We start from the raw sequence: 24,801 nt of genomic DNA, 5'->3' as shown, positions 1-24,801 counted from the left end.
AATTCATGAGTTCAAGCCTCGTGTCAGGCTCTGTGCTGACCGTGCAGAGCCTTGCTTGGGATTCTCTCTCTCTCTCACTCCCTATCTGCCCTCCCCCACTCATGTGTGCACTCTTTTCCAAAATAAATAAAACTCTTAAAAAATTGTAATAAAATTACCATAAAGAATATTTGCCATCTTAACCATGTTTAAATGTACAGTTCAGTAGCATTAAGTATATTAACATTGTTGTAAAACAGATCTCCAGTTTTCATCTTGTAGGACTGAAACTCTATACCCACTAAACAGCTCCCCCTTTCCCTCTCCCAGCAGGAGCTAACCAGCTCAAGGCACACTTTTTTGTTGGGCTCTCTTGAGAAGGATGAATTGTTTTACCAAACTTCCCATGAGTATAATGAAAGGGAAAAAAATCAGTTTTTTCTATTGAAATTTGAAAATATATTTTCTTTTTTCAAAATGTTTATTTACTTTGAGAGAGAGAGAGAGAGAGAGCGAGCAGGAGCGGGGCAGAGAGAGAGGGAGAAGGAGAGAGAGAGAAAGAGAGAGACAGAGAGAGAGAGAGACAGAGGTGGAGAGAATTCCAAGAAGGCTCCATGCCAATGAGGAGCTCCATCACAGAAACTGTGAGATCATGACCAGTTGGTTGTGGAACTTAACCAACTGAGCCACCCAGGCGCCCAAAAATATATTTTCTAATACTCACTTAAATCCTTAATTCGGAGGAAATTTTATTGAATTTAATTGCATATTAAGTACACTCTTTGAGTTATGTGCAACAAAAAGCTTTCTTTAAACATTCCAATACAGACATTTTCTGTGCTATTTACATAAGTCAGAAAGGCATTAATGGAAATTTAGACACGTATGCTAAAAAAGGAGAAAATATTAAAATTATTAGGAAATATGCCATCATAAATCCATGGTCCTTGATTTAAAAAAAAAAAGTAAAGTTTATGGTCAAATTTTTATCTTAAGAGATACAAAAGCTGTTAATATAATCATATTTTGTGATATTTTTGTGCCATTAAATAACATTATAGTTAATTACATATGTAATATGTCTAATATTTCCATTTATCAAATAAAACATAGAAAAATGAGAATTTGTGCTTTCCCTGAAGTACAATACAAGTTAAATAGCAAAATCAATTTTTGTGAGCAAAAGTTCTGAACCATAATAGATAACACACCAAAATAATATAAGATTTTAACCAATATCCTGTAAACAAGTTTCCCTAGCATTTTCTTATTTGGAAAATGAGAGAGTAAGAAACATAGATGTTCCAAGTTAATCACGTGATTAAAAGTAATTTTGACAATGCTATTCATGAGTAATCTTCACCAATTTTGTAAGTAAATTTTATTATAAAAGCATAATGAGGCATTCCTGATTCACTGACAATCACAGATACTATTATGATACATTAATCACGAAGATAAGCAGATCCAAAGAATTGCCCAATTCATTTCACAGGTTATCAAAAACATGACTTTCTTTTCCAACATCTCTCACAACTGTGAATCATACTTTTGAATTATAATAAATTTTAATCACATTACCTTTGGAAAGTAATAAATCTTTAAACTTACTAAATTGTCTCATAATAGGTATTTGTCTGTAGTGACTCTCACCTGGCATTTTCTAAAGATAGTTCTTTCCCTGACCTTGAATTTATCACTCAAACTCGCTATACATGTTACTGCTATGCCTAGGCTAGAATATCCATAAAGTACTTAGTTCTTCCCTGCAGACGAAAAATGTGACCATACAGGTCCATTTTCTGTCTGTTGTCCTGGTGAAATGATACATATGCTTTCTTTCATTCTCAGTGTTTGGATGATAAAGCTAATGTTCACACTAACTACTGAGGAGTAAAAATAGGGGGAGGTGGGAAGAAGGACTCTCCAAAGGAACAGAAGGGTCATGATCCCCCAGCACCACTCACAGAGACACAAGTACAGATCCTATAAGCCTTGAGGATAAGATTGTGGAACTTCTTTAACTGACCATCTGAGAAAATAAAAATTTTTTTAAAAGATACTTGATATAGATAATAGCCTCATTTTCTAAGACGCATGTAAGTAGGGGCTAAAACTGTTCAACATGGTTGTTAAATGAAGACTCCTGAGAAGGACTCCTTGAATTCCCATCCCAGCTCCAAACACTGTCTCCCCAGGCTTTGGGTTTCTCATCTCTAATACAGCAAATGGTAATATTTCCTGTAGCATAAGGATGTGATGTAGGGATTCAAGGAGGCAACACATGTCAAAGCATTCAGCACAGTGCCTGTCACATGCTAAGCACTCGACAAATGTCAGGTTTTATTATTTAATGAAATTTATGTATTCTTAATGAGGAACTCAATTTGGCATGTAATTGACCATCTAGATTCAGTGCAAATACATTCCTAAGGACCACAGAATTGAACATAGGCAGTTTCAGTTTTCTTTTTCTCTGGATAGGATAGAGTCAAAGTTAATTAATCAGAATCAAAGTAGATATTATGTAAATATGTATAATTTAAGATTCCAACATAATTGAGTCATTCACCTATTTTTCATTCATCCAATAAATATTAACTCAGAGCATGCTTTAAGTAGGTCACTGTGCCTTTTTTTTAAATGTTTATTATTTATTTTTGAGAGAGAGAGCGAGCGAGCCTGAGTGGGGGAGGGGCAGAGAGAGAGGGAGACACAGAATCCGAAGCAGGCTCCAGGCTCTGAGCTGTCATCACAGAGCCCGATGCAGAACTGTGAGATCATGACCTGAGCCGAAGTTGGACACTTAACCAATTGAGCCACCCAGGCACTCCTGTGCCTTTTAGCTAATACTGCAACACATACTTGATCTCACTCCCACCTGAAGATGAACAAGGGTAATAGGGAGTAAGTCCCCTAATTCACTGACTGCATAGCCTTTTTCAATTAGAAAAGTGCATTTTCTGTAAGGAAGTATAGTAAATATTCAGTAACCATCTTGTATAAATCTATTTAAATGCCTCAAAGATGAAGACCTAGGGAATAAGTGAGCGGAACTGACATTTTTTTCTTTCATGAATTTGATTAAAGACAAATCTTCAGTGATCAAAACTAAACAACGAAACCTTTCTTTAAAAATTTTTATTTAAGATAAAATTTTGAATGGGATTCCGAGATACTCTAAAGTACTATAAGGTATTGGTGGGGAAGAGAAATGAGAAATGAGTTGGGGGGGTGGGGGACACTACAGCACCATGCAAAGGCTATAATTGCTAAAGTTGTTTATATTTAAATTCAATACATTATCTCATTAAAATAAAAGATAAAAATAGGGTTAATATTCCAACTGTCCATGAAAAATAGAGGACAATAGGAATTTTAAATAAATTGAAGGGGGCATACCTTGTATAGCAGTTTAGGAATCAGAGCTCTCTTCACTCACTAGATATTAATACATTATGAAAATCTGATGACGCTTTTGACTCTATTACTGTGTAGTTTTCAAAGTAATAGAAGCAAACATTGACTCAAAACCTTATCTCTGTTAAAATAACGTGTTTTAATTCTGATGTCACAATTTGGACCGTTCTAAAAATAACTACAAATTTATGAAATTTGATTGATTTTTACTGATACATTTACCTATTCAACACGCATTTTGTGACATCTCTAATGCACCGTCTCTGTGGTAGGTTAGGTACAGGACACAGGAAGAAGACAGATGTTACAGGGTAATAAACACAAAGAAATGTGGAGTTATTTGATGAAATAACATGGTATATATTCCACTGGGTGTGAAATATCTACCAGGAAATAACATCAGATTAAAATTTTGAAAGCTAAACTCGAGCCAGTCCATGGAAGGAGCACAGGGTGGGGGACAGCATTCTGCACCGGATCTCTGTATATCAAGGCTAAATCAAGACACTGGGGAGAGATTAGCAACTTGGAAAACTGCAGTATTAAGAAATGGGCACCTGGGTGCTCAGTCGGTGGAATCTCTGACTCTGGATTTTGGCTCAGGTCATGATCCCACAGTTTGTGAGTTCAAGACCTGTGTAGGGCTCTGCGCTGGGATTCTCTCTCTCCCTTCCTCTCTGCCACTCCCCCGCACACACAGGTGCGTGAGCACATGCTCTGTTTCTCTCCAAATAAACTTAAAAAAAAAAAATAAAAGGAATATCAAAGGTGAGTCTGCCGAATGGAAGCTGCCATATTAAGTTAGCACAGCGAGATCTGTGTTTTAGAAAGATGAGTCGGGCAGCAGTACAAAAAATGGACTAACAGAAGATGAGACAGAAGAAGGAAAGCCAAGCCCTTGCTACTGCAGTGGTGAGAGTGGGGTGGGGAAGGCAATGGGTGGATGAGTGAACTACTGAGAAGGGTAAAGAAACAGATTCATTAATAATGAGTATTAGTTAATAGAGGAGAAGAAAATGTCATAATGAGCTCTGGGTTTTGGCCTGAGTACCTAGAGGCTGAGAAAAAAGAGACAGATACAATGGGGGAGAAGATTTACCTTAGAGCATAAACTGAATATGAAAGTATCTGGGAATTTTAAGACATCATTAAATCTTATTCTGCAAAACCCTGTTAGCTGGAAAGATTAATAGAACTTCCCAACATGTCTAATATATAAACATAGAGCAGTTTTCCTACTTCAGCTTTTCTGCTTACTTAGAATTTTCAGCCAATTTACAATTGGTTATTATGAGTTAATCCATCTATCTTCCACATGAGGTTAGTTAATGGAAGCATTCCATTTTTAATCTAAGAGTCTGAGGTAATTTTCCAGAAGTTCTTCCAGAGAGGATCTAAAAAGCCAAAACTCAACTTTAATTTTCTGAGTACTTTTTCTGCTTAAAGTCACTGAAATGAATTGCCTTTGCTAGGAAAAATAGCAAGCATTGACCCTTAAAAATTCAACTTACTATTTAAACATTTCAGATTACCAAGGGGCAGCAATTGTTCTCGCATGAAAAATATCTTAGCCTAAATAGTGTTGCAAAACGTAAGGATGCGTACTGCCTACGAGCTACAAAATGTTTTGTATATGCCAATCATAAATACACCATTTTGAATTGTACTTAGTCAAATAATAGGTCTCATTTTTCACTGAATTCAAATTGTTTATATTAATTGACCTGATTGGTTGTCTGCCATCATATAGATACCATCCAAGAGAATTTTATCAAATACTGAATTAAACCAAAACAATGCAAGGCTTATGGCTCTGAGACTAAGAACGAAATAAAATCTGCCATTACTTAAGGGATATCTAGTTCAATAAAATGTGTATGTGTAGTTAACATTCTTTACACAAAATACTCTGCAACAAAACAATGAGCAGCTTCTAAGTCACGACTTTATGTGTATTACTCCTATTAGTCATACTTTTAACATTAGTTAAGATGCCATATAAACTCCAATTTTCATTAACACAATTTTATTATTTTCTCAGCCAGGACACAATGTAAATTTCTAGAAGTTGTTATTATTATTATTATTATTATTATTATTATTACAAATCACTGAACTCCTCTTCTCCAAATGTGAGTCTCCTAGTCACCAAAAATCATGGGTTTCTTGTCACCATCCCAACTCTTCCCTCTTGGCTTCTGCTTGTTCTGATGGCTGCTATACTGGACCCACCAGCACTAGGGACACTGAGGCTTCACACCATCGTCTTCAACACAGTCTAGTATCCTGCAGTATGATTTTAATAGTCCACTCAAAGCCACTGACAATTTTTCATGATCTATTTCATTTGATTTAGTTAAAGTGATTTTATGAAATATTTCAGTTATACACACCATCGGAACCATTCTAATTTTGAAGAAAAGTCTACGGCATTTACAACAACAGAGAAGAGATACTTTAGTACCTCTGGGTTTCAAACAAAGGAATCATGACTAGAAAGCACTAGCAAAGCCTTTTTAGATATTTAGCTACCCATGAGTATCAGGGCACCAGGTACCAAGTCAAAGATACCAGGAAACCATGAACCACAGAAGCAGTGCTTCTACAGAACCCTGTAGCAGTGCTATATTATGACTATATGGACCTATATCCTACAGCATCAGCCCAGGTGTAACTTACGAAATCCCAAACCCATGGCATTTAAAAAATGCTCCACATAAAGACTAAGAGTCACTTTTGCCTGGTGTCTGAAAGCAGTGGAGAGGAGTGAAACAAAGGTTGGGAAATGGGCTTTTTTTGTGGTGAAGGGAGATTTGGGGCAAGTATATGGTTATATTTCCTTGCCTTAAACTGCTATTTGTGGAGGAAAAGTATGTTTTTCTTGTGGCGATTGTGAATTGTTAGCGAAGGCAGAAAGTATTCATTTCCTAGTGAAGATGGTTTTTTTCCAGTGTGACAGAGGATGAACCTTACATGAAAATTATTACAAATATTTCTATACGTAGTAAGCATGATTAGAAAAAAACAACTTTTTAAGGCAAATGGCAAAGATTTTCTCTTTAATGAATTCTTTGGTTATAAACAGGTCTTGAATGACATTAGTTCTGTGTAGTATTAACTGGTTTTGCTGGTATCTGTTCTGTGCATCCCTTGATGACCAGGATGAAATTAATTATCCTAGGTTATAGCTCATAAAACATATTTAATATAATTTACCTTGCTTTAATGTAAAAATAACTGCAGACTGAAAATATATCTTTAGATCCCACATACATATATTATTACAAAGCTACTGCTGAGCAATATATTGCATAAACTTTTCATCCTTTCAAAAATAAAAATTCAGATGTTCTTAGTAGGAAGCATAAATAAAGCTGAAATACAAACTGCACATGTTCCCATGACTCTTGACACGATATTTCGCTCTCATTGGCTCACGGATTCCTGAGTTAAAGAAAGCATAATGAAACATAATTAGCATGTCCTAATCATTCTAGAACTACTTATCACTCTAGCAAAGCAAAAAGTGCTAGCAAGGAGTGATCCAAACCACTGCCAAAACCAACAGTGTCCATCCTAAATACTGTGGAAAAAATGTTGATGAACTATGAAAATTTGGATTCTAATCAGTAAAGAAAATAAGCTAATATGGATTTGTTCATAGCACCAAATATATGGCAGTATATGAGAATAAAAGAGGAAGATCCAGAAAACTATGATAGAAAAAAAAAAAATAAGACTATATGAAAAGTAGTAAAAGGAACTAGCTAGCCCGTGGTGATATATATATATACACACAGTGCAACAGATTTACTTTTAGGTTTGTTGCTGCATGTTCTATGGTAGAAAAAAGATGTCATTTATTCTTGCAGAACTATAAATTTTCTTCTATAATATTGTAAACAAGCATATTCAAGCACATAGTAAATGGTTAGGTCTTGTATGAAACTAAAAAGTGTAGCTGGAATAAGAGTCTGTGTATATGAGTTTTTCCTTTTATTTGGAATATCCTTTGGAAGTAACTTACATTTTTTCTGTGCCTGGGGGCATTATTTTCTACACCATTGGTATCGTCTGATTTCCTGTATAGAAAACAAAAAAGAAAACCAGTAGATATTTACATTACATAAAATCAAGTCAGTACATCATCTATACCGTGGCCATCAGGTTAAAATGTAAAAGGTCAATACAGACAATTCATTTTTCCTAAAAACGTTTTACTCATAATGTTGATTTTGTTTTTATACCATTGCTTAGAGAAGAACTATTGCCATAGATGACCGTAACCAAGTCCCGTTTATTTTATGTAGAGGGAGAACTGCTTCTCGCCCAACATGAGTGAGGACTTGGGTATATGACTATAACTTGTGTGCTGTTTTGAGGCCTGCAAGATAACAGCCAGTCAGAAATTCAGCCAACACATAAGAGACAGGTGCTGTAATCTAACATGTTTATTACAATTAGACGTCACACACGGTTCTCTGTCTACCCGATGCGCATCAGGGCAAGACCACAAATATAGGCTTAGATTCTTAAAGGCAAGAATGACTAAACAAGGTAACAAGAGTGCATAAGAATACCCTTCTAGGTCTTTTGGGCAGGCCTGAGCTCATTAAGCTGTTACCACCAGACAGTAAATTCAACCACCTAAGCAAAATTTGGGGGAGGGGTGAGTAGATGAGAGTGTATGCATTAAACATATGAGTGGATCAGATAAATGAATGAGCTCCTCATTGAAATACATGAAGTGATTAGCTTGTTTTGATGTTACGCACTTAGTACTGTTTTTAAGATTTATTTTCATCAAGGAACTCTATGACTCTCCCTGGCATCTAAACATATAAACATTATATATAAAATGTAATGATAATTCTAAACTAAAAATTCTAAAAGAACATTGGTAAAAGTTACTGCAAATGAATTCAAGTGCCCTTGACCCTTGTATTAAAATTAAAGATACTGAAATAAACTGGAGATGAGCAGGACAGGGTAGAGAAAATTATGTACACTATCCCAATTATCCATAAAAGAAAAGAAAGTTAATCATTATACTATAGATTGAGTCAGTTTGACATTATTCTTAGGGTATTCTAGACAAAAATACTGTAATAATATTTTTTAAACAGGGTAAGCTAGATAAATGAAAAGTAAATTGAGAATTGATGTCTATTCCATGCTTTTCTGATGTCATCCTTTCAGAGTGTGTGTTACACAAACCACAAAGCCTCCAAATGTGAGTACAAGGGAATGGCTAGAGACACTGGGGCAGCTGAGCTGGAAGAACTTAATTCAGGCAAGTCTATAACTGTTTCAAGTATCTGAATGATGGTCTTGTTTTTATATGACTGCAAGTATAACAATGGGAATCAATACGCGGGAACCAAAAAGATAAAACATTCAAAGCCGTATAAACAAGGTATCCAAGTTCTCCAGAAAGAGGTGCAACTTCCTTCCAACTGTAAGTGTTTATGCTAAGACAACACTATTTTGTTTTGTTTTCTTCCTATCTGTGGTTATAGAGCACAGAGCTCCTGATATAATTATTTCATATCCTTTAGAAGTTCATATTTATTTTACTGACCATATGTGAACAGAGTAAAAAGAACTATCTGAATAACGTCTGCGAATATCTAAATGACAGCGGTCTACCTCGCTCCCACTCTCTAACCATGGCTATAGACCACACCTCAGAACTTGTGTCGGCTGACAAAGATAAACTTCAGTGCCATTCTGTATTGGTCACATTTGCTCAGGCCTTCCATTTCCTAGGTTTCTATCAGCTGCTTTAACCTGGTCTCGTTTCCCTGGTCCAGCCCTTGGCTATGTTACTCAGATCTTGAATCCCAGACTTGGGCACCTCTATCTATCACTGGACTCCATGTTCACTCCTCCAGTTTAGAGGACCTAGTAACTCCCATCTTCGCCACACTAAGCTACTTTCCTGATAATCTTCTCTGCCCTCTTCAGGCTTGACTCTCAACAAAGGGGCTGTAAGAGAACCTGTGGCACAATAGGTGTTCTCTCAAAAAGTAGTGACTAATAAAATTCTAGGCCAGTGATTTTCAACATGACAGAGAATCAGAATCAGTGATCGACATTTTAGACAAATGGAGATGCCCAGGCACCAATCCCAGAGGTTTTGATCCAGGAGCAAACTGCTCAAGTCTGAGCAACGGTATTTTTAAAAAAATTTTTTAATGTTTGTTTATTTTTGAGACAGAGAGAGAGACAGGTGTGAGTGGGGGAGGCAGAGAGAGAGGGAGACACAGAATCGGAAGCAGGATCCAGGCTCTGAGCTGTCAGCACACAGCCCGATGCGGGGCTCCAACTCACAAACTGTGAGATCATGACCCAAGCTGAAGTCGGACGCTTAACTGACTGAGCCACCCAGGCGCCCCCTGAGCAACTGTATTTTTAAGGAGCATCCTAAGTAACCAAAGATATAGCCAAGTTTGAGAAATACTACTTTCCTTATGGTTATTGAACACCCCTGTGCATCAAAGCCCAGGCTAAGCATTTGGTCCAAAAGCCTTGTATGACAAATGCTATCATTAAAGCCATTTTGTTGAGGAGAAAACCGAAGCACAGAGAGGTAAAAGTGAGTGGTGGAGGGAGGAGGGGAGGCTCCCTTGCAGGCAAGCCTCCCCACAACACAGATGTGTACAGAAAATAACACCTGCATAATGTTACACTTGTGGGTTTTGTTTTCACCTGCAAACTTTTATATTCAATTTCATACTTGTCTGTATTTTACTCAAGTGAAAATTAATCTGTAAAAAAATAATACTTACAGCTGTTCAACTTGTTCAAATTCTTTCCCATCATCTGTGTAGCAAAAGAAGAATTTATTAAGATTGGTTTGTTATTCTTACGGATCACGTATGTTGAATTCAACTTTCCCCAAGTTAAAAATACATTTGTGCAGTTTTCTCTCTTTGGAATGAAAGAGATATACCACACAAGACACTTGCACATCGATCATGTTCTCCCCTTTCACTGCTCTCTAGACCTCAACTGCAATTTAAAAAAATTTTTAATTTATTTTTTTTAATGTTTTATTTATTCTTGAGAGAGAGACAGAGAGAGACAGAGCATGAGTGAGGGAGGGGCAGAGAGAGAGAGGGACACAGAATCTGAAGCAGACTCCAGGCTCTGAGCTGTCAACACAGAGCTGGATGTGGGGCTCGAACTCACGAGCCATGAGATCATGACATGAGCCGAAGTCAGATGCTCAACTGACTGAGCCATCCAGGCGCTCCTCCTCCAATCTCTGATCAGGCATAGTCTAGTGTCTGGGATTTTCAAAATAGGGCTGACTAATTTGTAATTATTTAAGTTAATAAAAATTTAGTACAAAATCAGAAAAGTATATAGAATGTAAGATACATTTTCTTAGGGGACCATTGGCTTCTCAACCTGTAATCTGTAAGATACATGCTGCAAAAATAGAAAACTGACCAGAAAATGTCTCTTTTATAAGAACTCCAGAATGTTTGATAAAATATTTTTGAAATGTGTTATCTAACTGAAAGACAGTCTTTGAGATCTTCTATGTTAAGCTACAATGGGACTTTCTAATATTCTAGTACCAAACCATATATCACCTAATTGGTGTTTAGGTACCAGTAACACCAAAGAAAAAGGGGGAAAAAAGTATATTTTCATACTAAAATATTTTAGGAAGTTGAAACAGAAAGTCTATCAGTATAAATTCATAGTACTTTCACCATTAATATTAGCATAAATACCACTCCAAATAACAAAAGTTAGACATTTCCCCCAAACTCTAAAGCCACTATAATGTATTAAGTCATAACGCGAGAACATTACCTAAAAAAAAGAAATCTTACCTATGTGCTTCTTTTTCTTTTGGGTGTATGTTTCACAAAGCAGAATAACAGCCACTAAAATAGCAACCTCAACAACTATTCCAAGAAATGGTTTGAGTGGCACCAAGTAACTCAGCACCACAAGTTGAATGCGCTCTTCACTCTCGCCTAATTGGAATACTGCATGGCACCAGTAAGATCCCTGATTGTCCTCTGTAAGTTGCATTATCTTCAGCCTTGTTTCATTAGCATTTGTTCTATTGATCGCATACTTCTCGCTCATTTGAACATCAATAGGAACCTAACATGAGAAGACATTAAAAGCCATTCCTATCATATTGCATAAAAGATACACATCCTCAATTATCTAGTTTGAGCAAAAGGTATAAGGCATAGTAACAGAGTCCAAGAGTTTGCTCTCCCAAAGGTAGCAAAGGAAAGGGATATTTTAAGTGCTAAGCACTCAGTCTTTGAAGCTAGTGTATAGGTGCTCGTGGGTAAATATCAGAATTAAAATTACACAAAAATTCCAGCCATCTGGGTTACATGTTCTAAGCCCTAACTAGCTGTTTAAAGTACTTCCTCCCTCCCAAGAGCAGGCATACATCAAATCAACTATTGAACTTAATGAATTAATGAAGCTATTAAATCTGATCATTTGTATAAAGGAAGATTACTGGCCCCTGGCACCGGGAGGTCCTCAGACTGGAACTGAGGGTGAAATCTTCAGGCCTTTGAAGCTGACACAGAGGGAAGGGTAGAAATCCTCTGTGAGTCTGGTAAATGTGCTTGTCTGCACACCTTCTGTCTTCTCATATCTGAATTTCTTTCTTTATCAGGCAAGGTGGCTTCTGGGATTCACTGGATTTTCCCCAGCCTCTAAAGAGCCATACGAAACTGCTGTGGAGCTGATTTATTTAATCCGTTTAAATTAAAATTTATTCTCAGGCCCTTTGATGCCTTCACTGCACTATCACTCAACTGCCCTGCTTGATGAGTGCTAATCTGCATACAAATATTCTTAGAGGTTATCTGATAAAGAATCGTCTGTGAGTTTATTATTCGCACCCCCCACCCCACCAAAATTTTAGCAACCTGGCTCCCTGTGCACAGAGCTGCCTGTGACGTTCAAACAAAACCCTCTCTAACTCAGGACTGATGAATCACAGTAATCCATGTTTAACAGGCACCCCGGATGACCCTGATGCAGATGGTTTGTCTACACTTTGAAAAAGAACACTTGACTTAAAGTTTTGACCTGCACCCTCTTCCTTACACTTTCCTCACATCCTAATATGACCCTAGCTGAGGACAAATTGAGAGAAAATTACGATAGCAAATGAAGAGAGACACAGACTACATCCTGAGAGTTTAATATCATCAGATTTAGGTTAGTTTTTGCCTAGTATCCCATATACATAAATAAATCAGGCTATATATTTCAAGTACTACAATTGATACTTATCTTTATAAATTTACATACTTAAAAAAATATTTACACACAAAAAATGATTGCCTTTCCTAATCACCACTGAGAAGATAAGCAGAAATGTGACTGGTTTAAATTTACTCCTAAATGACTTGGAGCTTTCTCTGAAAAATCAAACCCACCACAGAATCAGACACTCTCCCTTTTAAGTCCTTCCTCTGGTTCTCTTCAACAGTCTATGGCAGTATTAATTTTGTCTAAGAAGGAATTTAGTATTTCATTGTAAGGTCTACACTGTCACATGCTGTCCCTCCTAGAATTACAGCTTGTTTTAATTTCACTGTTCACTAGTAGCAGAGTAATAGACGGTGTTCCCCTGGAGGACAATGTGCTAAATTTCCTTGCTCTTAGAGGCTATTTGGGAGGAAGAAAAAGAGTGAGAAATGATTTTTTGAATGCTCATGTTTTCCTTATTATCAGCTCTTTGAACAGCCATTAATTCTTTAACAGGAATGTAAAGTCTTTGGCTTCCCTTAGGATTCCAGAAGGCCAAGAAAGGCCAATGACACTCCCAAGACCTAAGTTTAAGTTTCCAAATTTTTATTCTTTTCTCAAATGGTGCCACTGTGTTGTATTCTATCACAAATGTTTCCAGAGACAGAAGCTGAAAAAGAAAACTGTCTACTTTTTCTGCATACTTTCATGGGATGATAAGAGAAGAGAATCTTTTTGTTAGGGTCATTTCTAAACTCATCAACTAAAAGCGAATTATAACTTCCTTTCAAAAAATTTAAATTAAGTCGCTAAATCTAAGAAACAAAGTACCAGTTAATGAAACATTAAGAGTATCTTCAGATGTAAAACGTAATATGCTAAAAACATTCAATGACAACGGCATTTATCACTGTTCTTCTTCATGAATACATATTGAATAGTAAGATAATAGAAGTACAAATGGTCCTGGAAATTCTGATTCTGCTGGTAATCTTATTATTTATGAAATAAAAGTTTCCATTTTGTTTTCTTCAGATCAAAGAAATACGATCTTACCTGCACACTCCCATTACTATGGTACCAGGTCCAATGTAAAGGAGAGCAATGTTGACATTTACACATCAAGACAGTTGAATCCCCCACATAAGTGATCAATGGTTTGTTTTTTCCATGAATCTCAGGGACTAAGAAATATTTAGAAAAACATGTTACTGAAAGAGTTTGAATAAGAAAACTCATTCAAGTTGAGGACAAATTCTCCTTTCTTTCATTTTCTCATTAATATAATTTGCTTTATGTAATTTTAGCTTCATACAACGTGAAACCATTTATTTTTTAATTGGAGCACAGATGACACACAATATTACATTAGCTTCAGGTGTACATCACACAGCAATCAGATAAGTCTATATGTTATGCTTACCACATGTGTAGTTACCATCTAACACCATGCGACACTATTACAGTATCATAGACTATATTCCCTATGCTGGACCTTTCATTCCACGCCGAAACTGGAATCCTGTACCTCCTACTTCCCTTTACCCATTTTGCCCATTTTCCCCACCACGCCCCACCCCTCTGGCAACCACCAGTTTGATGTCCCTATTTATGACTCTTTTTCTGTTTTTGTCTGTTTTGTAGGACAAATTTCCTAAGAAATTTACTACTCACCGGTAACAGAATCAAAGTGAACACTGAATTTAGAAATGTTAAGTTTTAAGGACGTGAATGACTTGGTAAAGAAAATTAAAACAAAAGAACATAAGCAAAGCAATAAAAAGACAGCCACCAGCTCCATGGTGGAATCAGTTTCTTCTTATTGACCTCAAAGGATATATTATGGAATATACTTACACTAGAGATGTAGACTGATCAACAAAGATTAATTTTATTTATTTATTTTTTCTTTTACTCATTTGAGCAGATTTTTGGTTTTGTGTTGTTCTTCCCTTTTTTGTTTGGCAACAGGAAGTATAAAAGATAACTGGGCACTTGCTGGATGTATGAATTGTAAAGATGAGGAAGGGGAAAATAATTAGTAATGACTAGGAAAGAAATTCTAACTTGTATAATCGCCAGGGAAATGGTAAAAATAGGTTGGAGAATAGGTTTTCTTTATAGAATCTGTCCTTAGGTGATTAATGTTACAATGATGGGTGTGGGGAGTCTACTTTATTCCTCATTGTTTAAATTGTGCCTAAATACAATTGTGCGTATCACCCTCTCCTTCATCAAGACTGCTGACCAGCAGAGTGTTGAATGAGGCACTGCTAATAAAAAAGAGATGCAAATAAGAGGAACATATGTCACCCATGACAGTATAAATGCTTTAAGTAATCATAAGAAAGATGACTGAGCAATCTATAAGTCAATGGGTCTCATGCTCCTCATAACTAAGGAAACATGTTTTTATGAAACTGAATGGTCTACAATTTTACATTAAACAAAGATGTGAACTGCCTATCTGAATTTATAATCACCCACTAATAGTATATGAAAACCTAGTAAGGTTCCACTAGGGTGCTCCTGAGAGAGGAGAGAGGTGAGTATATATGACTATCTTGATTGAAGACATCCTAGCCAGAGAAGATACTCTGTGCATTCCTTTGACTGAGACCACTAGTGTCCCACACTCCTTATTGGTCACCATTAGGCTGAGGGATATTTAGTTAATATGTGGTTAGTATGTGTGCATTTCAAAGGTCAAGTCATTAAGTGTTTGAAGGAAGTCAGCCCAATGTGACCATGATGTGACAAAGAATTGATTTGGGTGCAGGAAATACATACATTAAAATTACAGTTTCAGTGTTACTCCTGTTGAGGACATAGGTAGGACATACCTATCCTGCAGTGTTGTTGTAAAGGATTAAGTATGGGATCATAACACATAAAGTCCTTGGTACAGAGTAAACACCACAAACTTTTGATCATGGACTAGTTCTGCTTTTCTTAACCGATCCTTCATACAAGTTGTAATGCCCATGGCCTTACTACATAGTGGTCATTAGCCAGCTTACTAGGATAGATTATCATTATGTACGAGGATGACTTCTAGGTCATGTAGTCATTTTGGACAGAGAAGGAATAAGACTTAGAATAAAAAAAGAAAACTGGAAATTCATCTGAATATATCTCAGAACTGTAGGGACCTGTAAAAACACTCCAAAATGGGGGAAAGCCTCCAAGCTGAGTCCTTGATGGACCACCCAGCCCATGTGAGAAAGGAGATTAGCAAAGTAAAATAATGAAAAATTCAAGGGATGAATTCACAGGAAACAAGACCCAAAAGAATGTAGAAACAGTAGCTTTGAGATGTGGGTGATGGCACCAATCCATCCTTTAATAACATACATTAAACAACTGAGTGAAGCTGTAAAACAAATTCTACTGCTTGACACACACATTCAAGTATTTGGTGAAAGCAATTAAATAAGATTTTGTTTGTATAAAGATTACAATTTCAGTATAAATTAAAACAATTAAATCAGAGTGCCTCATTACTGTTCCTTTGAATGAAATTAGTTCAAAGGTTAAAAAGTTAAAAAGAAAATCTTGTCAGGGTGCCTGGGTGGCTCAGTCAGTTAAGCGTCTGACTTCAGCTCAGGTCATGATCTCACGGTTCATGGGTTCGAGTCCCACATCGGGCTCTGTGCTGACAGCTCAGAGCCTGAAGCCTGCTTCGGATTCTGTGTCTCCCTCTCTCTCCACTCCCCCTCCCCCCACACTCTGTCTCTCTCTCTCTCTCTCTCTCAAAAATAAATAAACATTAAAAAAAGAAAAAAAAAGAAAAAGAAAGAAAGAAAATTTGTTTCCAAACCTATGTAGTATACGGAGCAGGAAGAATATATGGAATAATTTTACATACTACATATAATCTAAGAACAAAAAGAAAAGGGCCCATCTACCACACACTAGTTTTCACAAGAAAAAGCAGAATAAAGCAACAAATACTTTAACATAATCTATGACCTAAATTTTTAAATCACAGAATAATTGCTGTCCATGTGCCTTTTTAAAAACAAAAGTAGAGTGTGTCCCTTGCATAAGTGTTCTGTCCTATTAAGTCAAACCACTTTTGTTCAGTGTCCTAAGTCTGTGGCTACCCCCCCCAGGCTCATTCGTAGACCTGGAGAGCCCACTCAAATGCAGGAAAATAACCAATATAAAAAAACTGAAGCAACTCTAGGATCTAAGAGAATAGATTGACCATCTGTCCTGATATTAACATACTTATATTTTAATTCTTGAGAAGACCATACTTTTCAGTGTCAAGATGTTACAGGACTACATTATGCTGAACCATAGGACATTTTGTTCTGTTTTGTTTTTCTTATGGTAGATCCAGCTTCCTCACTAGACACTGGAGTTGGTGGCTATAGAAGCCTGGACTGAAGCCCCTGGTGACCTCAATAGAAGTTCCCTTCTCCCATCCAGCCCTCCAGCTTCCCAGTCCTAAAGAGGAGGATTATCCTGTATTGGTCATGGTCCAGGGCACTGATCAGGCCCTGTTCTTCAGGGATAGAAATTTGGAGGTATAAATACCATAGCCTCATGCTCAGCATGTTTTTTTCCGGCTCAGGAGGCTATATACTCTTGTCTTGGTAGTAAAGACCAAATGGACCTTGGGCTGAGAAGGAATATATGGCTCTGCTTTAGTTGAAGGTCAGTACAATCTAATTGAGAAAAGAGAAGCCTTCCATGTGGCATAGGCTTCCAAGAATTTCAGCAAGGTTTGTGGCCAAGACTGGCCAATAACAAACTGTTACTTTGCTTGACCATCCCTTTTTTGTGTATATTTTCTTATTTGAGATTTTGCTGTGAGAAGGAATGACTGGACCAAGTGAGAATGAAGTTATTTGTGGGCCTTCTGACGAAACACGATCTATCAATTCAAGATCACTTCCTAATCATACTTCATCCCAGTATGTCCAACACCTGGTGTGGCTTTATTCTTAAATGAAGTATGAGAACACAGAAGCTCTTGGAAAGATCAACCCTACTTCAGGTGAGGCCTCAACTAAAGACTTATAAATGAAGCAGAGATTTGAGCTTGGCTAAAATAAGGATTCTTTTCGGAAGCCACGAGGCTCCTTCCAAATCTCAGATGAAGCAGAGCCACACTTCTTGAGTTCCACATGAAAAGGTACAACATGTATATATCTGGCACTGTTTTTCAGTAGTGCAGCTCTGTTATAGTTACTTCTAGAGCTAGGCTAGGCTCGCCTCAAAACAAACACTGCTTTGAAGGCAGACTTTGAAACCAGTTGTGTTGGCCACTAGTCAAGGGCACAGTTTCTGCTTTCCTTGTTTGTTGATCTCCTATCCCAGATACCTTTCCTGGTTCTCAACCTCAGCATGATTCTTTCTGGAAATTCATTAGGACATGCTTTATTGGGAAAATCCGTGTTGAAATAATATCAAAATATTGAAATCTACCTGTAAGCTAAGAATCAAAAGTGGAAGAAAGGCAACATTTGGGGGAAGAAACATGGCAGAAAAACACTGTTTTTCAGTAGGCCTCTAAGAGGCACAGGGTTGGAAAGCATGACTGGTAGCTCAAAGGGGATTTTCAAGAAAATCTGGGATATTTTATGAGGTTTGGGTGAGGAACATACAGCTCTGCTGCTAAATCATTCCAATGAAATGCTAAGATCAGGGTACAGACAGCAGACAACTAACTGTGCAGTGACTTAGTGATGCTACAGGGAAACAAAAGCAAAATTCTATTTTCTTTTCATCTCCTCTGTTTTCTTGACTATCCCCTAGACTCATGACCAAGAGGACATGAACCACTGCTCTGCTATGCTTTATATGGCTGATAACAGCAGTATGGATCTAAATAATAAAATGCACTATGGTCAGGAAACATGAATTTGTTTGAACTTCTCCAGAGGTCACAGTTGGTTGTGGGCTGCTACTTATGTTTGGAAATATTTATGCAAAGGACAGTGATACAGTAGTCGAATGTGTTCTGTTGACCTTCTGAAACTTTGGATAAAGCAGGACAGGTGAGAGTCTTGGGAATGGAAGAATCCCAAGTTTGAAGATGGCAAAATTGCTAATTCAAACTCATGTCTAATAAGATGCAGTCTGGGATGTACCTGGTGACAGTAAAAGCCCAATGGAGTTGTAAGGTGAGAGATTTATATTTGCATATTCATGGACTAGAAAAAAATCAGCTTGTGTCATTTTGGGCTCAAAGACATTAAGATATTATCAAATTAGGAAAAAGATCCTTTCCCATAGTTGAAGATAGCTAACTAGACTTCAACACCAGGGTTTGAAGCTGAAGTTCCAACTGACTCTATTATGCTACTCTTCCATACTTTGACTCCTTGGAAACTTCCTAGCAAAGGCAGATGGCCACTCCAAGACAGGTTTTGCAGTATTTGGTACCATTAAAATCTCACCATGACTTCTAAAAAGTTCTATGTGCTATTACTTGTCCTTCACCAACCAAATTTCTGCATCTTTCTACTACGAGATTTTAACATTAATGAATATCGTAGAAGTTTTCAGCAACTATGTCGGAATACTTGACCCACTGCCGAGGAACACCATAGCCCAGCATTCATTCATCTTTCTTGAGGGAAAAGTAATCACTGACATATTAGCACTTGCAAGCTTCCAGGATGACTTTGCTCTCTCGCCTGTACCGGCATCAACAGCCAAACACACAAAGTTTGCTTTATACTAATCAGTGATGTTGAAGCCTTTTTACAGTCTTGTGGTAATAAACCAACCCGCTCCCATAAAGGCCAAAGCAGGGATTTTGCGGATGAACTGTTCTGAGGACTCAGGCACATACCCTATAGTTGACTCATATAGTCAATAGCAGAATGCGTTTTTGGCTGGATTTAAAATAGAGGATAAAGTCTTTTCAACCACACTCAGCTGTAGCATTGCTAAGGAAAAATAACCCTTCTTCTTAGGAAGAACCACAAACAAGCCATGTGGAGACATAATATAGTAGGATATTTATAAAAATATGTATCTTACAGATCTAACTACATAATAACTAATATGAATGAATTATTCTGCAGATGCCTTGAAATTGTAATCAAATGCAATTTCTCCTCCAAGCAATATTCAATCTAGATGAATTAAAGGAAATTATTATTTTACCAAAGAAGATCTGGAAAGCCCGAACTTATTAATTTTCTAAATAACTTCAGGATACAGTAGATACTTAAAAGTTACATTAATGATAAGTGGGCATTAAAGACTAATAAACTGAACTAAACTACTTTAAGAATACTATAAAAAGAAAAAAAACAGTAAATATTCAGTGGCTTTATGCATTCCTCAAGCATTTGATTTCAAACCTAGGCCTTGTGTTGGTGCTCCGGAGACCAGCCAGAATTAGCCTAGATATCACAAAACAGATATGGAATCCAGAGGCCTTCTCCAAGAATACCCAGCATTAAGTGTATTGGCACATTGAAAAGTAAAATGCTTCTGTTCATCTTCACATTAGAGGCAGGAGAAATCACTACTAAATAATAATTTAAGTAATTTATTATAAGAGAACTGATAGGAAAAAGTATAATATATTCAATATTTAAATTCTGAACAGGCATTACTAGTACATATTTTTATTTATTTTATTTTATTTTTTTAATGTTTATTTATTTTTGAGAGAGAAAGAAAGAGACAGAGTGAGAGTGGGGGAGAGACAGAGAGAGAGGGAGACACAGAATCTGAAGCAGGTTCCAGGCTCTGAGCACAAAGCCTGATGCGGGGCTCAAACTCACAAACCATGAGATCACTACCTGAGCTGAAGTCCAACGCTTAACCAACTGAGCCACCCAGGCGCCCCACTAGTATATATTTTTAGAAAACAGTACTATTTAGGAGGGGGGAAAAGCAATTTTTAAAACTGAATCTCCTGGAATCATTTTAAGCCTGAAGATTTGATGAGTATTTCCTCAAAACTATAGGATTTCTTTACACCTTGAAGGGAGACTCAATAAAATGTTTACTAGGATTGTGTGTATGCGTATGTGTTTAATATTCTTTTAGCTCATTAGGAAGGAAGGAAGGAAGGGAAGAGGGGACTGGGTGAGGGGGAAGAGGAAGGAAAGACAAAGACAAGGGAAGGAAGGGAATAAGAGAAGGAAATGTACAGTGTATCTATCCTTTACTAAATTAAAGTAAGCAAACAGAGGAAAAGAGGTTAAGAGAGAATGTCCATGATCAAATAATCAAAGGATGGTAATAGTTTCTGCCTTTGCAGAGACCAAATTGCACGAACACAAGGATTTGTTACATTTACCAAGTAGGAACATTTACAAAATCACATGAAGGAAACGAATCTGTGAGTATAGAGGGAATATAGGGAGGGCTGTAGGAGCAAACCATCTTAAATCAGGACAATAACTGAAGAAGGCCATTCTGCTATTGATGGGGCTTTGGAGATGGTATCCATATTTTGTCAGAGCAGCTAGCCAGACTTCAAAATTTTCAGGAAAAGTAGAGAACAATTTCTCATGTACCCTGGGAAATTAATGTAAAGCAAAGCCCAAAATAGTGAATATGGCAACAGACCACATTTCCCAAATACCAGCATGGACATTGTGGTTCACGAATCCATCACAAAATAGGGGTTTTTCATGAAGATAATTATCCAACTCAAAGATCAGTCTTTATTATGAGATTGAGACCTTTAAGGTTTTGGTTTAATGACAGTAAAAGTACAATACTCTGATTTTCCTTTGTTTGTACCACAGGAGAGTACTATGGATTGTATTCTGGAGTGTGTCCTTATTTGAGGAGACCAAAAACAGGCAACCCTTTGTGCATCTCCATATTATTTTTAAATGTTATGGATCCCTGAAACCCCTAAGTCCTGGAGCCACTGATAGATACGTAACACCAGATCGCATTCTCACAGTCCAGGGGTGCAATAACAGATACCTAGAGGGATAGTATAAAAGCTCTGAGTTTAGTGGGCTAAGCAAATGAAAAAATAAATGAACTCAAGAGACTGTTATGACTTGCAAATAACCTGGCACCCCAATCTTTCAAACTAAAATTTGTGCTTTAATCTAGGGGAGGGAGGCTGGATGGCAAGTCGATTGGGAAACACAAAGTCTACCACAGGGAAGACTGGGAAGCTCCATTTTTAAGGTCACAACTTAGGATTCAGTGAAAAGCATATGATTTTCTCTCAGCTCATTATGTTTAGTGCTTTAATGATAAGTTAAATATTTGGATATTTAGAATTTTAAAAATGTAATGCTGAAATTATCACTCTATAAATTATTAGTACTGACCTTTGAAGTTAAATGTACCTCTTTGTTCCTTTTCTCCTCCAAAGAAACAAGAATAGCTTCCCATTTGTTTGCTACTAATGATGGTAAACCTAAAGAGAATTTATTAATATAGACTTAGTTCTCAAAACACTTCTTGATCAAACTGAAAAAGACTTAGCATTCAGTCAAAATTCTAAAATAGAAACAGTCCCGTAAATATGCAAAATAGAACATTAGCATAACTTTCAAGAGACAGCAAAGGAAAGAATGCCCAGTCAGCAAAAATGTTAAGAAGTTAACAAATTTCATCTAGCCATGCAGGTTAAAATTTTATATACTTACATGTACTGGGCATACAGGATGCATCCTGTTGCATTGGTGAGATAATTCTCAAGTAGTTCATCACCTTTTTTCCAAGTCACATTTACTGAATTCACACCCCTAGATATTGTGATTTGGCATGTGAGTTCTATATTAGAAGGTCTTTCTAAAGTGATATTTTTTTCCACCGGTACATTGGAATGTTCTATTAGCCACAAAAGAAAACGAAGAAAAAAAAGTTGTAAAGTTACACTTAGGGGAGACCCAATATATATATACATATACATATATATGTATATGTATATATATATAAAGCAGTTTTAAGTAATCAATAACAATGCTCTATCAACCTTTTTTTTTTAAATGTTTACTTAGTTTTAAGAGAGAGAGAGAGAGAGAGAGAGAGAGAGAGACAGAGCATGAGTGGGGGAGGAGCAGAAAAAGAGGGAGACACAGAATCTGAAGCAGGCTCCAGGTTCTGAACTGTCAGCACAGAGCCCGATGTGGGGCTCAAACCCATGAACTGCGAGACCATGAAATGAGCCAAAGTCAGACGCAGACCGACTGATCCACCCGGGTGCCTCAATAGTTTCTTAATGTAACATTCCTTTGAAGAATTATTCCTCTGTCAACATAGATTAGGTTCCCTATATTAATCTTTTTCATTGTCACAGATGAAGAAAGGGTTTGTTACATTGACAGAATAGCAAAAGCCTAAGGCTATGATGTTAATTTTAAAATCTCTAGCTGACAAGGATATAGAGAATGAGCACTGTATAAAGGAGTGCTTTATGCTGATAGCACAGAAACAGTCCAACTGCAAAAACAAAGGAAACCTAAGGGAGAGAATGAAGTAACTGTTGGGACTCCTTTCAGGAATCATGTTCCTTGTAGTTCTGACAAGAATGTATCGGTATCCAGCAAATGAATGAAGAAACTCTAGAAATCTGACACAATGATGTCGCAGATCTGGGCATTTTGCATGAATTGCTGCAACCCTCCCCAACACACAATTGTGTGTCCCTTGGGGAGGAACACCCCACTACCTACTTTTGTCCCAAAATATAAAATAAAATAAAGGGGGAGAGGGTCCTGAAACGAAGTCTCTAGATCCATCTACCAGTTTACAGGAAATATAGAGGATGGGAAAAACATGTTACACTGCACCCCGTGAAAATGATCAACAAAATCTGGAGTGTGAGAAAACTCTACATGACGAATGATCTGGTTTTGTCAACTGATAAATTAGAAAAGGGAAAGAAACGAACCTAAAAATAGATACTTTAAAAACACGCCTTTAGAAAAGGAACTAAAACCAACCTATAATATTTAGGGATGTACACCTGCGTAATAAAACAATTTTAAAAACCAAGGCTGTGACTGTATAAAAATCAGAGTAGTGCTGGTTACTCTTAAAGGGAAGTAAAGTGTTGTGTTTGTGGGAGGGCACTGCCTTATATAAACATGTTTCTCAATCTCATGCTCAGTAGCGTGGTATCACTAAAAGCAGAACGCAGAGCCAAAAATGTGGAAAGGAAAAAAGAGAACCTAAGTAGTGTAACATCACTTTTAATTCCACTTAAAACTTTACAGAAATGCTTCCTTAAGCAATGACCAGGTGCAAAGTTAGCACAGGTAGTGTGAGGTGCTTGGTGAGCACAAGCTTGAAATAACTGCTCTCGGAATTACAAGAGTGCTGAGTAAAAAACAAAAACAAAAACAAAAACACCTAGGTATAAACAGATCTTAACAACATTCAGTTATACAGGGAAAAAAGCTGAGTCAGACAAACTGAAGGAATTTACACGTTTTGGCTCATTTTCTGAGTACACCAAAAATAAGACTAGGTACTAGTAAGCATGAGACAATGTTTTAAGATTTTTTATATTCGGTCCTAAGCTTCTGTCTTCTGTCCCTCATTCGCCTTTAGCTCTGGGGTACCCTTAAAAGTTAGTCCCGTCTCTGTCAAATGAAGAAATTTACTTCACTGGTCAATTTCATAAAAGAGTTCTCTACACAGTCTCTGCCTTCACCCAATATAGCATATTCTGGTATCTTATTACCACATTACAAAAAGTGCTTTACCATAGGTTAAAAATGGTGTTGTTTAACCTGACTACCTCTTTTCACAGCTCATGTTTTATTTAATGTCTCCCAAGTATCAGCCATTGCCAGGGACTACATACGCCTTGAAATTCTCTTTCCCTTGCTTCTATTTCAGGATTTTAATACTTTGCTGGCCACACAAACTCCTCCAACTACCCATAAATGTGGTATCCCTTGGGACTTTGCTCTCTGGCCCCTTTCCTTTTCAATTTGACACTCCCATGCTGGATTCAACTATTATCTCTAATATGCTTTATTCACAAAACTCTTAGCTCCATTCCAGACTTGCTTCTGGATCCCCATGTCCATAACTCTGGGTGTCTACTGAGCATCTAAACCTAGATATCCCGCAGGTGCTTCAAACTCAATATATCCAAGGGAGATGCATTAGCCTTCTCTTCCTCTGACCCACAACACTGAATCACATATGGAAGAGTTCAGTTGATTCCACCTCTGAAATGCAAAT

The 24,801-nt window shown here is 37.1% G+C and overlaps 1 protein-coding gene across 4 annotated transcripts in view; it reads right to left on the bottom strand.

Moving 5' to 3' along the window:
• Positions 1-6,441: 6,441 nt before the first annotated feature.
• EMB (embigin) overlaps positions 6,442-24,801 on the bottom strand; it is a 46,585-nt gene continuing 28,225 nt past the window's right edge. For all 4 annotated transcript variants that reach the window (XM_043598823.1, XM_043598829.1, XM_043598807.1 and 1 more), the window contains 7 exons: positions 22,251-22,434; positions 21,930-22,018; positions 13,708-13,835; positions 11,250-11,529; positions 10,191-10,224; positions 7,427-7,481; positions 6,442-6,843 (listed from right to left, as the gene is read on the bottom strand). In XM_043598823.1, coding sequence (XP_043454758.1) covers positions 6,826-6,843; positions 7,427-7,481; positions 10,191-10,224; positions 11,250-11,529; positions 13,708-13,835; positions 21,930-22,018; positions 22,251-22,434 — 788 coding nt within the window. In that variant the 3' untranslated portion in view covers positions 6,442-6,825. The remainder of the gene's footprint in view (positions 6,844-7,426; positions 7,482-10,190; positions 10,225-11,249; positions 11,530-13,707; positions 13,836-21,929; positions 22,019-22,250; positions 22,435-24,801) is intronic.

The sequence above is a fragment of the Prionailurus bengalensis genome, chromosome A1 (genome assembly GCF_016509475.1).
Source record: "Prionailurus bengalensis isolate Pbe53 chromosome A1, Fcat_Pben_1.1_paternal_pri, whole genome shotgun sequence".
Taxonomy (NCBI): domain Eukaryota; kingdom Metazoa; phylum Chordata; class Mammalia; order Carnivora; family Felidae; genus Prionailurus; species Prionailurus bengalensis.
Note: the sequence above shows the minus strand (reverse complement) of the source record. Positions and strands in the feature narration are given on the sequence as shown.